The 13,557-nt window shown below is 39.1% G+C and overlaps 1 protein-coding gene across 4 annotated transcripts in view; it reads right to left on the bottom strand.

Annotated features, from left to right (window-relative positions):
* tnrc6c2 (trinucleotide repeat containing adaptor 6C2) overlaps positions 1-13,557 on the bottom strand; it is a 145,687-nt gene that overhangs the window by 24,951 nt on the left and 107,179 nt on the right. For 3 of the 4 annotated variants that reach the window (XM_079883214.1, XM_079883213.1, XM_079883216.1), the window contains one exon: positions 6,447-6,767. The exons of the other annotated variant lie outside the window; for it this stretch is intronic. In XM_079883214.1, coding sequence (XP_079739340.1) covers positions 6,447-6,767 — 321 coding nt within the window. The remainder of the gene's footprint in view (positions 1-6,446; positions 6,768-13,557) is intronic. 4 annotated transcript variants of the gene reach the window in all.

Genomic DNA, 13,557 nt, shown 5'->3' with positions numbered 1-13,557 from the left:
CAAAAAAGTTATACACTGACAAAAAATGATACATCATCGCATCACGGATCCTGCCCACTAGCGTTCAGTTGCTTAATAGCTGACACCTGTCTATGCCAGATGTGAGCACCACATCAAAAGCATACCCATTATAATCTTTGTCTACACAGGATACAGTATACAGATACCCATGACGCGTCCTGTTTAAACACCTCACTTGCATCTCTGTACAGACTTCAGAAGGACCCCAGACAGTGTCAGGAACAAGTAGATCAGGGTTTCTCAAATCCAGCCCTGGATGGCCACTCTCCTACAGAGTTTAGCTCAAACCATGACCGAACTCACTTACCTGCAATTTTCTAGTAACTCTGAAGACCTTGACTAGCTTGTTCAGGTGTGTTTGATTAGAGTTGGAACTAAAGTGGCCCTCCAGGACCAGATTTGAGGAACTCTGAAGTTTAAGGTTTATTAAGTTTATTTTTAATGGTACCCCTGATCACGTCGGAGGATTATGTTTGTATTGGAGCATTTTGTTTTGTAAACAAAGCACAGTGTAATGGAGAGTTTGCAAAAAAAAGTTTTGTTGAAAAATAAAGCAGCCAACTGTATTGTATCTGACAACAGCTACATCGCAAACCACAAGTAAACAATTTCATAATGCTTTGTCTGTAAATGACGGTTTTATATAAATAGAGAAGGGGCGTTAATATTTTTCCTATGCAATGACGTTAGCTAGGGGTGGGCGATATGGCAAAAATATCATATCACGATTTCTTTCAGGAAAATCATGATTAACGATTTTATCACAATTCTTTTTCATGTTGGTTTTACTATTTTGCAAGTGACTGAGCATTACAGCCAAAACTAATGTCCCTATTTTAAAAACAAAGCCTTACAAGGAAACAAAAAAGAAAATAGAAAAAGAATGGCATGCATTTAGACCAAAGTGGCCTAACCTTTGTCATTAATTTCCTTGTTATTAAAACAAAGATACACATTACATATACACAACATAATATACAAATATAATAAACAATGCTTTTGAGCTACAGTAGGTGTATTTAACAGTAGCATTCAAGAAAGAAATTAAATGAACAAATATAAAAATAAAACACTACATAGACTTCACTGTATAAATTATACATTGATTCTTATTAAAGCTACTATTAAAGTTCCCAGAGCAGTGAGTGATTTTCTCTTTGTTTTTTGTTGTTTTATTAACATTGTTACACACAACGTTGTTTTAAACCTGAATAAGTTTCTTTCTTCTGTTGAAAATAAAAGTTATTTTGAAGAATGTGGCTAACCGAACAAACAGTTGCTGGTCCCCAGTGACAATTTTTTCCTACTATGTAAGTCAATGGGGACCAGCTGATTGGTTACCCACATTCTTCAAAATATCTTCTTTTGTGTTCAGCACAAGAAAGAAATTAATACAGGTTTGGAACAACATGAGAGTGAGTAAATAATGACAGAAATTTTATTTTTGGGTGAACTATCCCCTTTAAGGACAAGCGACAGCATGTTTATTACAGGCTACTATCACTTTAAGACCGGCACGCATCTAATAAACAACACACATAAGACGCACCCAATTTTCTCTCAAATGTTGCTTTCACTTTAGACAAAACCAACTGTGTTTATGTAAACCTTGTGTGTATTCGACAGTATTAGCGCAATAAGACTCGAAAGATAACTTAGTCCAGTAATCAGGCGCTGTTTGACAGGCTTTTAGTGCCTGTGCGCTTCGGGTGTATGCGCTCAGAAAAGCGCATTTTAGAACAGCGCATCAGTACACGAATGAAATGTTAAACCGACGAGGCTTTAAAGCACATGCAAATAATTCATGTTTGTGAATTGTCCCATGAGTGTAACTCTACTCTACGTTAACATAACATGTGATGTGAATGTACGTCGGGTTGTTGAGATGGAGGCGCCAGAACTGCAACTGATAGAATGCATTGTAGCACGATCCTACGATATTTCTTCAAAAGCAGATCGTGGAGACATTTTAATCGTCCACGATCAAAAATCGTGATATCGCACACACCTAATGTTAGCTATTCATAACAGTGGTCATTTACTGACATGCTTTAAAGGTGCCGCCCCTTAAAAACGTCTCATTTCAGACAGAGGATCAGAATGAGGGTAATAACAATGATACTATTTTTTCAGCATGTATTTTTTGTGTGAAAAGATAATATATTAAAGTCCCCCTGTAGTCAATAACTGTATCCCTTAAGACTCATGACTAAGACTAAGATCGCCAAAATGACATTTAAAGGTTTTTTCCTTCTTCAAAAATTCTTCATGCCTTACAATAGTTTGAATGTAACTCTACAACCTTGCCTCATTAGTATGTGGTTCTATGAATATGCAAATTAGACCTGCCACCACTAAGTCACGCTAGCTCAGAGATCCACTCGTTGATGATCACATATTGAAGTGATTGGTTACAAGGTAGTTTGTGACGTCAGAAACACCAGCGATTTCAAACCGCGTTTTTGAGACTGTCTTTGGTTCACTGCAGTTTTCAGGAGAAAATACTCAGCAAATACTCAGTGTTGACTTGTGAATTTGACTTAAAGCATATTAAAAACACCACATGGACGTATAAACAACATTAAAGGCTTGATTTTCACCACAGGGGGACTTTAATATTATAAGTGAACCTCAAGAAAAATATTAAAATAATAAATAAACAAAATGTTAAAAACATTTATTCATTTTCTTGATACAGTAGGTGCTGCTTTCTTAAGCAAATCTTTTGCAAATTTAACATCATTTTACAAGTCTTTTCACTTCCCTTTAGTGTTTGACAGGACTGGGTCACTAAATTTAGACAATGAACTAATCAGTTGCTGATTCAATGTGAGGAAGATTGTCTGTCAAATAGAAGGAAATAGGAATCCATTTGTGTCAGCTCAAATTAATGTGCGGCTTATGATACTGCCTGGCCACAATAGTGCCAAGTCCCTCAGAACACGGTTCTTCCATCTATACACTTATCTCCTCTTTCCAGGCAGCCTTATCACAAAGGGCTATCAGACTACAGTGAGTTTCTGCACCATGCATCAAAGTCCCTTTCAAGGAAAGTCTGTTCAATCTGAGGCTATATTGGCAACACCTCCGAGCAGCTATTTTGGACATTCAAGACTAAGTCCTATTTACTATTAGGGGGAAATCCTAAAATCTCAAAAATAAAATGCTTATATTTCAGGCTGGACCAGTCAATGTGCACGTGCAGTCCTTGTGTCTCAGTACACTGAATGTTTCTATGGCAACCAGAGTTTCTACCAGCTGCTGCAGTGACGTGATGACTTCACCAATTGGCGAATGGGTCTTTTATTTAGAAGGCGTGACTTATTCTGCCATATTACTCAAGCTCCACATATACATACATATATATACACACATATCTATATATATCTATATATATCTATATATATATATATCTATATATATATATATATATACACACACACACATATATATATATACATATACTGTATATAAACATATGTATATGTATGTGTGTGTGTGTGTGTGTGTGTGTGTGTGTGTGTATGTATGTATATATATATATATATATATAAATATATATATATATATATATATATATATATATATATATATATATATATATATATATATATATATATATATAAAAGACTAATATACAAGGACTATTCGAAAATTAAGATGTGTTTGTTACATTACATGCAAAAGAAGGTGCTGTTATCTGTATCATAAATTAAAAAGGGATACTATCACTGAGTTTAAAAGATTGCTTGATTTAGTATTATCAAAGAAGAAACAATTGAGTTGAAATGTATGAATAACCTGATATCTTAGGTAGTTGTCAAATACAGATTAACAGGGACTTTAATCTGTATATAAATAAATGTTAGACCATATTAGATTTAATAAGAAACTATAACACAAATTCTATAATGATACCAGTAAGTTCCTACTGTTACTACTGCACAACTGCTAATGCTTGCTGCACAAAATGTCAAAAACAGACAAAAAAGAAAACAAACCAAATGTTTCTTTTTTTTGATGGAGTTCAGGCAATCCAGCAACCCATTCTCCTGCAGACAGGCACTCTCAGGGACGCCATTTTATCAGAGCTGAAATGCAGCCAAGAGAACAAGGCTGCTGTCTACAATTCTGTCTCTCTTGCTTTTATTCCCTTTTTCCCTTTCTTCTCACACACCCTCCTCTGCTTGCTCTCACTATTAGTCACATTCAGTCTCCCCATGGAGAGAAAAGAGAGAGAGAGAGAGAAAAAAGACTGCATTATAAAATTCATAACACATAAGGTGGTGGCTTTTTCCCTTTACCTTGTTCCTCAAACATCCTGGACAAAACAAAACAAAACAAAATAGAAAAGGCAGGAAGTGGGAGTTTGTACACCTAAAGAGTGGCTCCACATAACTAGTCTCAAAAAGCCAGCAAGATAAATACTGTGACCATTCGTTATTCAGTATTATTTTACTCTGATGCCAACAAATGTCTGCAACTGCTGTGTCTGAGTGTCTTTCATCCTGGTGAAAGCCCAGAAAGGAGAATTTCCAGACTTTGGAATATTACACCAGACCCAGAAACATTTCTTTTTTACCTTCAAACTTAGATTTTTAAACTTAGAATTTGCTTTAATACAGTCAACAATTACAGCTTTCCAGTGCCAGACTTTCTCTAGGTAAAGTCTCAGTGATGTATAAGACTGTGCTTTTGTCTGAAAATAACTTTCTTTCATACTAATTCTGTTCTCCGGATCAAAGGACTCACTTCTTCCCAAGAGTAAAATGGCAAACATGTTTAAAATGATCATCAGTCATGTTTTCCACTTGATCAGATCACAGTGTTCTCTTAGAAGGGTGCTGAGAGAAAGGAGAAAGAAATAGACAAGAGTGACAGAGAGAGAGAGAGAGAGAGAGAGAGAGAGAGAGAGAGAGAGAGAGAGAGAGAGAGAGAGAGACAGAGAGAGAGAGAGAGACAGACAGACGGGTATCAGCTGGGGAGACACTGTGCTAATGAAGCAACAGAGGGGGCTGGCATGTGAGATGAGACCACCTCTAGCTTTGACATGGATGAGATCATGTCTGTAACATAACTTAAGCATCAATTTCAGCATGTCCTTTATACCTGCCTCGCTAGGCATGTCTGTAACATAACTTAAGCATCAATTTCAGCATGTCCTTTATACCTGCCTCGCTAGGCATGATATATATCTTTTGTGTTCTCTTTAGTTGTAATAGTGTGTCAGTATTTCCAAGCATACACTATTGTATTTTATTCTTAAACTCAAGATAATCTCAAGTAGTTAATTTAGATTTTTTTCATTGTTTTTTTTTTTTTTTTTTTTGTGGTGGTGCTTTAATTAAGGTGCCGTTTCAGTTGTTAGTATGTTTGCACAGTAAAAATCTCTCTGTAAAATTTTAAATCCATCCCTTTTAAAACACTATTATAGCTAATGACATTCAGCGGGACATCTTTGACAGTTGACATCTTTAAGTGTCCAGTTATGACATTTACATTTCTGAATTTGGTAGATGCTTTTATCCAAAGCAATTTACTTATCAGTTCTTGCTTTCCCTAGGAATCTAGCCCAAAATCTTTGCATTGCTGGCACTGTTTAAGCTACTGGAAGGTGGCATTGCTCAATTAAGATGACGTGAAAAATAGAAAATAACTTCTAGGAACCTGTTGCAAGATATTTGCTTGTAAATGCTCCACAGCAATGTGTCCAATCAGAGTAAGGTAAAGCCAAAACCATACAGACCAATTGTTCAAGTAAAACCATTTAAGAGGTACAACCGAATATTAAATCTTTTTTTTCTGTTTAAAAAGACAAATTTCAAACAAATAAACCTAGTTCTCTGCTTCAACTAGATTTTTAATGGCATTAGAATCCCAGAAACACATTTCTAAAATATTTATAAGCAGAAAATCACATCTATATGAAACAGTGAAGACAATAACCAACAAAGCTGGTGAGCCCACGTTCCCAGGGATGCTGAGTCCCTTCTGCTCAAGCACTGCTCTTCCACCTGCCGTTAAACCAGATTGGAGTGAATCGCAAACACTCTCAGGCATCAACCAGAGGGATATAGAGGAAGGGGGTCAGTAAACAATAATTGGAAAAAAACACTAGAGACAGAGTCCCACAACCTTGCCGCTCCCATGACCTCAGGCTTAGAATGACACTTAAGAGGTCAATGCCAGGCTTTGTTAAGGCATAGCAGGGTGGGAGACACAATCCCCAACCATTTAAATCATAGTCCCTGTGGACTTCTACGTTCCAGCTGGGCCATGAGGAAGAAGAAATTTCTATCTAGTAAGACAACCAATGACAAAAAACATCACAATGTATCTCTAATCGTACCTGATATTGGTCAAGTGAAAAACCAGTCAAAATAAATATCTTAGTCTTTCCATCAAAAACAAAACATGATTCTCACCCGTGTGCCGTTTGCTGGTGGGCGTCCCAGGAGGGGAGATGACCCCAGTCTGATTGCAAGCAGAGGTCGGGTTCAGAGCGGCTGTAGGTAAAGGTTGACCCCTCTTCAATAGCTGCCTCTGCTCCTGCTGTCGAAAGCGTGGAGGAACCTCTTTGTGCACATATCGGGGACTGGACTGCTGCAATGGAGGTAACTGCTGTTGTAGGGCATTACTAGGGTTACGCTTGCCATTGCTGGTGGTGGAGGCAGAGGGTACAGGCAGGCTCAGGGTCAGAATGGGACTTGAAGGGATGCTGGGATTGGGTTTAACGGAGTCTGGCACTGCAAGAGATGAGTAAATATAAAGACGAAGTTTAAATTGAGATAAATGAAGTGATAAAACAAGTGGTAATGTATAAACCTGTTAACTGTCTCCCCCTTTTTGAGCATAGATCAATGGTTGTAATTAAATGGTTGTAATTCACGCTTTGGAATAAAGGCCTGAGGTTGGTCTTTTTTAAAGAAGACACTCAGGAGATTATTGCAGAAAAAGCACTTCAAAAAAATGAAAGTGTACAAAGGTTAAAGAAGTTTAAGTTTACTGTAAAGCAAAAAAAAAAAAAAAAAAAAAAAAAAATACAAAATAATTTTGACTCTAAAATTGCTATAAAATCAAATACATGTCTTACCAGTTATATTTTAAGTTTAAAATATAAAAATGCCCCCATCCCCCATTAGGGATGGGACGGTTTGAAAATTTCATATCACGATTATAGTGACCCAAATTATCGTGATTATCAATATCCTCATGGTTTTGTTAAAACGAGATGAAAGTGTTCAAAAATAACTGATGCTCAGACTTATCTTTGAAAATCAACAATCAACAAATAAAACAAGCAGCTCTATGCACTTTTTTAAGCAAGATTCTATTCTGTGGCATTTCCTTCCTTATAATGACCGTCGTCTATAACAATGCATTATAACACAGCGCACATCCATGTATTACAACCATAGGCTGTAAAAAAAGGAAAGACATGAGTACTTTTTCTTTTACTGCTCCACAGAAGAAAGAAAGTTGTACAGGTTTGTAGTGACATGAGGGAGAGTTAATTATGGTATGTTTTATTTTAGGATGAGACACTCATCTATATAAATGACTGGGTTTCTCATGACATCAAAAAAGTGAAGCCATTGCGCTGCTATATTGGTATGCCCTATAATTCCCTCACATTCTATTGAATTAATAGGAGATCATCTGATTTTAATGAGAAAACATTACCTAACAAGTCTCTCTATACATTCTAAAAACACAAACATCCTAAACATTGATTGGTTATTTGTTTAAAAACGGAAAATTCCCCTGCTTATTAAAAGTTACTTTCATCTTCATTACAATAGCAAACATCAGATCAGCTGATGGATGAGACACCTCAGCATTACAAATGTCACAGTGATTCTTATGAAATTTTTACAAATTTATGCTTTGTAAGGCATGTGCATAACTTAATACGCCATGTACAGTTATTCACTGGTTATGTAATTATGTAAAGAGTATAATACTGCTTTATTCGTAACAGTAAGTGTGAATGATTCAACAGTGTTTTCGTTAACATCATGTATTTCGAAGCAGTAAAGATAATGACTTAAATGTTGGTTAAATGAATACTTAGTTCAACAATATATACAAATATCACTCGGTTCATGCAGTCTGAAGTAGATGTTGTTCAACAAAAAGACATCAGGAAATATACACGCTTCACAACTTATTCAGAAAAATTACATTGACTGCTGTAACGTGGTATGTTGTTATGGGAAGAAGGAGGCGGGAACCGGCGAACATTTAAAGATTTTTAATAATAAAAATAAAACAAATACAAAATGAAAGTAAAAGCCAGCAGCCCCTCACGGACGACTGCTGGCGACACAAACCAAAACAAAACATCAACTAAAACACAGGCCTGTCCTCTCTCGCTCTTCACTGTCGTCGCTCCTCCTTTATGCCTCCGCTCCTCCGTGAGAGATGCGAGACCGGTGCGTCTCACAGGTGTGGCTCATCATAATCACGACACCGGCCTCGCGCCGTCCTCCCACGGCCCTCGACCTCGTCCTGCTCGCCACATACCCCCATCGCCCCTCGCAGGCCGGGGGGTACTCCCGAGGCTGCGCCTACTCCCCCCCCCCCCCTCCCCGGGGGGACCGATCACGGCGGCTGCGGTACCTGGGGGTATGGACAGACGAGGCGAGAGGAAAGGAGACGGAAGCATGAGGAGCGACAGAGACGAGAGAGGGGAGAGAGGAGAAACAAACAAACAAAAAAAAAAAATTCTTGATCCGGTTCCCGGACACACTGCCGCTCGGTCCTCAACCAGCTGAGAGTCACTCGCGGTGCCATGCGATGGCACTGGACATCCGTTGGGGGACGGCTCGACGCTCCTCCGCCTCCTGGCGGACGGCGATGGCTCCTCCGATCGAGGGCAGCTGGCAGCGAGCCTCCCGTCCCCTGCTCCGCCCCCATCATGGCCGACGGCAACAGGCTCCGGCCCACGGCGAACGGGAGCAACTCCTCCGCTCCCTCGCGGATGGCAGCCATCCCTCCTCGACCCAGGAGGACGGCAGCGAGCTCTCCGTCCCACCAGATCTTCTTTCGATCCAGCACCATCGCCTCGGGCAGCAATCGGCGGCAGACGCTCCCTCGTGCTGCCCGACCTCCTCAGCACCGCGATACCTCCCAGCAGCGAGGGCTCTCCGACAGCGTGTCCCTCCTTCCTCCCGGGTTTCGGCACCAATGTAACGTGGTATGTTGTTATGGGAAGAAGGAGGCGGGAACCGGCGAACATTTAAAGATTTTTAATAATAAAAATAAAACAAATACAAAATGAAAGTAAAAGCCAGCAGCCCCTCACGGACGACTGCTGGCGACACAAACCAAAACAAAACATCAACTAAAACACAGGCCTGTCCTCTCTCGCTCTTCACTGTCGTCGCTCCTCCTTTATGCCTCCGCTCCTCCGTGAGAGATGCGAGACCGGTGCGTCTCACAGGTGTGGCTCATCATAATCACGACACCGGCCTCGCGCCGTCCTCCCACGGCCCTCGACCTCGTCCTGCTCGCCACAACTGCGTATGGATTTAAAGACATGGAGCTTTATTTCCAAGCATTTTGTTGCTCTGAGCAAGATGATGAATGGTTAACCTTTTTAATATAATATAGTGCAATTTAGTAGTTGGGAATTATTTTTAATGTTATATTTAATGTATTCAAATCAATTTCTGCTAATAATCCTAGATATGTTCATTCTTAATATTTCCTGCATATTTACGTACAAGAAGAAATCTATTTAAAAAGATTCTATGAAATCTATGAAAAGATCATAAACATTACAGATAACGTTATATATATCAATTAATGTATATACATAAAAACTATCCACGTGCGACTTATACGCAATGTTTTGGCTATAAGTCAATGATGTCTTCTGTCCAGGGACGGACTGGGGCTAAAAAACAGCCCTGGACTTTCTCCCAAATAGGCCCATCATCCGGCCATTCGCCTCTAGCCGTGTGCGACAGCCACTAGCCAGGATGTCCTGATATATGCCACAATACTGTAGCCTATCAGACAAGGTATTCACAGTAACATCTCAAAACCAATGATGATAATTTTGGGGTTGTGTTTATTAATGAAGCCTCAGCCTTCAAATAAAAACAAAAAATGTGCAATGCCATAAAATAAAAATAATGAAGTGTCACTGCATGCGAACAGAAACCCCAAATTACACAAACTTGTAATTATAAAACATACAGTTACTATATACCAGGGTCCAACCTTTTTGTGTGCGAGGGCTACCTCAAGGGATAAAATAATCTAGAAGCAATTTTTATTTGTTATACTCCAATATTTATTATACATAACATGGTGAAGCTTTTTTACTTTTCACCATCATATGGGAAATAATAAAATATCTTGATATTCTGGTTCAGACAATTCCTGAAAAATTATGAAAATATTTATTCATTTTTTTGTTGATTTTCTATAAACCTATTGTATGTGTTATCAAAAACAGTAGCCCAAACATTTAGTATAAATATAAATGGAAAAATAAATAAAAAGAAAAATAAACTGCCATAACTTCTAAACAAAAAATTACTGCATTAGGCCTAGATTTAATACATTTATACATGACTATATTAATATAACAGCATTTTAAATATGAATACAGGCATATTTCTGCCAAAAAGTTTGTTTTACTAAAGTTAATTCATAAGTTTTGGTGTGAAATGTCATATAGCTGGTTTGTTCACGAAACAATGTTTCGCCTGTTTTTTTTTTTTTTTTTTTGTTTTTTTTTTTTGTTTTTTGCGTCAATATGTTGAGAATATCAGCGCTGTTTCATCTGGCTTTTTACAAGCTTAAATCACATAGTCATTTGTGGGTTTATAATAGAGATAGAGAATTCTGCGCTGAATTTAAATGCTTCTCAGTGGATCGCGCAGCTCTGTGTAATAGCCTAATGTGCGCGTGATCGAGATCAGCCCGCACAGCTGCTTTGTCCGCGATCGCTGTTTTTTGGGCCGAGCTAATAATGCGCTGCTCAGATTAAACAAGTTTTGTTCCGCTTTTTGAGCGTTTGCCATTTGATGTTTCTCATACGCAATGCAAATGACAGCGTATAATCAAAGAGAGTTGGGTAATTTTGTAGAGGCAAAAGTTTAAATTGAAACGTTAGTTGAAAAGGTCGCAAAATAATATTATTTATTCGAAGTCTGGAACCCTGACGGCAAGTTGTGGCTATTTATAGAATGTGTTTAGCGGGCAACTCACAGGCACCACGTTGGAGACCACTGCTATTCAAATATAATGTAAGCAAATTTAAAAGTGCAGCCTTATAAAACTAACTTTCTGTCATGGCTAGAGGCCGACTCTTCTTCCTCAGTTGTTTTTTTACACGTAGCATATAAGTGATCATATTAGTGCCCCTGCTGTTGGCTGTTCATATTGCTTTATTAGATTTTTTTTTTTTTTTTTTTTTTGTGCCGGCGGCCCTCGGTTGGACGGCCGTTCTGGACTTTTCCAGAACGCACAGATTGTCAGTCCGTCCCTGCTTCTGTCGGTAAGAAAATTGTAAGAACTTGAACACTTCTGGTGGCTTCACCGCCTACTGGCAGTTTAGAACGCAATGAGCAATCCAGTCATTTATGTAGATCAGTGGGGTGAGACCAAATCCATGAAGATGTTAAATATATATATATTTAAGACTAAATAACAAAAACTTGCATACTGTATGAAATATACATATAAAAAAAACTAACTAACTAAATAAATAAATAAATAAACAAACATCTGCCACTGGATTGCACACATTCAGACAGATGATCTCCTCAATACTGTTTACAATGAATGCTGACGAGGAAGCGAGGAAGTGTAATTCTTGACCTCTGACCACAAATCACTAAAGGCCATTGAACCTTAAAGATGTGGCAAAATTATAGACTGTAAAAAAAAAATGGACGTAGTGTCCCTGACGTCACTCGTAGGTTTCTGAAGAGCATTTTTGAAGCCCAAAGTGGGCGGAGCCGGCTGTCGCCATCTTGGTAGCGCATCACTCCCGGATAAACGAAAATGGGCAAAGAGGGGATTAGCTGAGGTGACGTGACGGCTAACAGACAGTAGACAAATGGCTAGTGTTGACAGCAGTGGCAATCCACCTGTCACTCAAGTGGCCACGCCCTTAATTATGCAGAACTTTAAGGCTTAATATAATTTAAACAGACGAGTTATAAAAAAAAAATCACTCCCCTCACAGTTGTCATGAAGGGCAAAATTAGCTATAGGCTACAGACCAAAACCACTTTTTGCACCAGATTGTAAACACCTTTTTTTTTTTTTTGCTGTTAAGTTGGGCATTTTAACATGGGGGGGGGGGGGGGGGGGATATGGGATCGACTCTTTTTTGCATCCAGTCTCTAGCGGCCAGTCGATGAATTGCAGTTTAAGTCACTTCTGTGTTGATTTCAAGAGAGAGACAGGAAGGTTGCTGCTTGGGCAAAATGCAAAAAAGGAATGTCTAAAACTGTAAAAGACATCCAGTGTAGCTCTGTGGTGCTGTGCATCAGATTACTGCACAAAAACATTTGCAAAAGCTATATGCTGCAGTGACTAAGACTACCAGCAACATCAAGTCCTTTTTGTCAGCCTAAGCCTCAGAATGATTTCCTGGGTAAATTCTTCACATGAGAGCCATCTGGGGCAGGCTCTTTGAGAAGTTTACACACAATGCTCAGGAGAAAAGAACAGGATTAACATCAGGCTCACACACTGAGCAGCTCTACGCCGAGTTACTGTAACTCACCCAAGGATTTGGGTTAAAGATAGACACAGTTAGAAGAAAAGCTTCATGCTGAGATGAGCCATTTATAACAGCCTGAACGGCAGATTTGCCTTAAGAAATTAAATGGACTGGAATTTCACACAATGGCAAAAATGAAACCCGATCAAATTGCCTCGTGCAGATCTCTGCACATTTATAAAACAAAATCCACGAGCATAATTCGCAGTTATCGTGTGGGATCAGGAGATGCACACTAATTGAGCAAAGAACTCGAAATGTTTTCCAGTTGTAAATGGAATACAGAGATCCCCTGGAGTCATTTGAAAACAGAGCTGCTGGCTGCTGCCTGAAGCTGGTGAAGCACATCTATGATTACATTCTGGTCAGCGTGCCTATCCATCGACCACGCTTCCAGCCAATCAGGAGGCAGTCTCTGCCTGCCTCTTTCTCTCCTGTGCCCTTCTCCTTCGCACATTTCCCCTCCTCCTCTACCCTTTCCCTCTCTCCATTCTCTCCTCCATCCCCCACAGCCCGTTCGGCTCGTTTATTGTCCCTATTGTTCGAAGTGCTTGTGAATTCATTACAGGAAGCAGATGGACACTGGAACCACAAGCTTTTCATACTGGCAATCTCAGACAGGCAATTTGCTATGGGGCCTCTCTCATTCCATCTCTTCCTGCCTGTGTCAATCTTCGGTTCTTCGTGATTCTATATTTACTTGTACAACACCATCTCTCTCACTTAAAAAAGTACATACTGTAGTTATTATAGTGTTAGGGGAGGGGCCATGCTCAGTAGCTCCA

The sequence above is a fragment of the Squalius cephalus genome, assembly GCF_949319135.1.
Source record: "Squalius cephalus genome assembly, chromosome: 10".
In the NCBI taxonomy this organism is placed as follows: domain Eukaryota; kingdom Metazoa; phylum Chordata; class Actinopteri; order Cypriniformes; family Leuciscidae; genus Squalius; species Squalius cephalus.
Note: the sequence above shows the minus strand (reverse complement) of the source record. Positions and strands in the feature narration are given on the sequence as shown.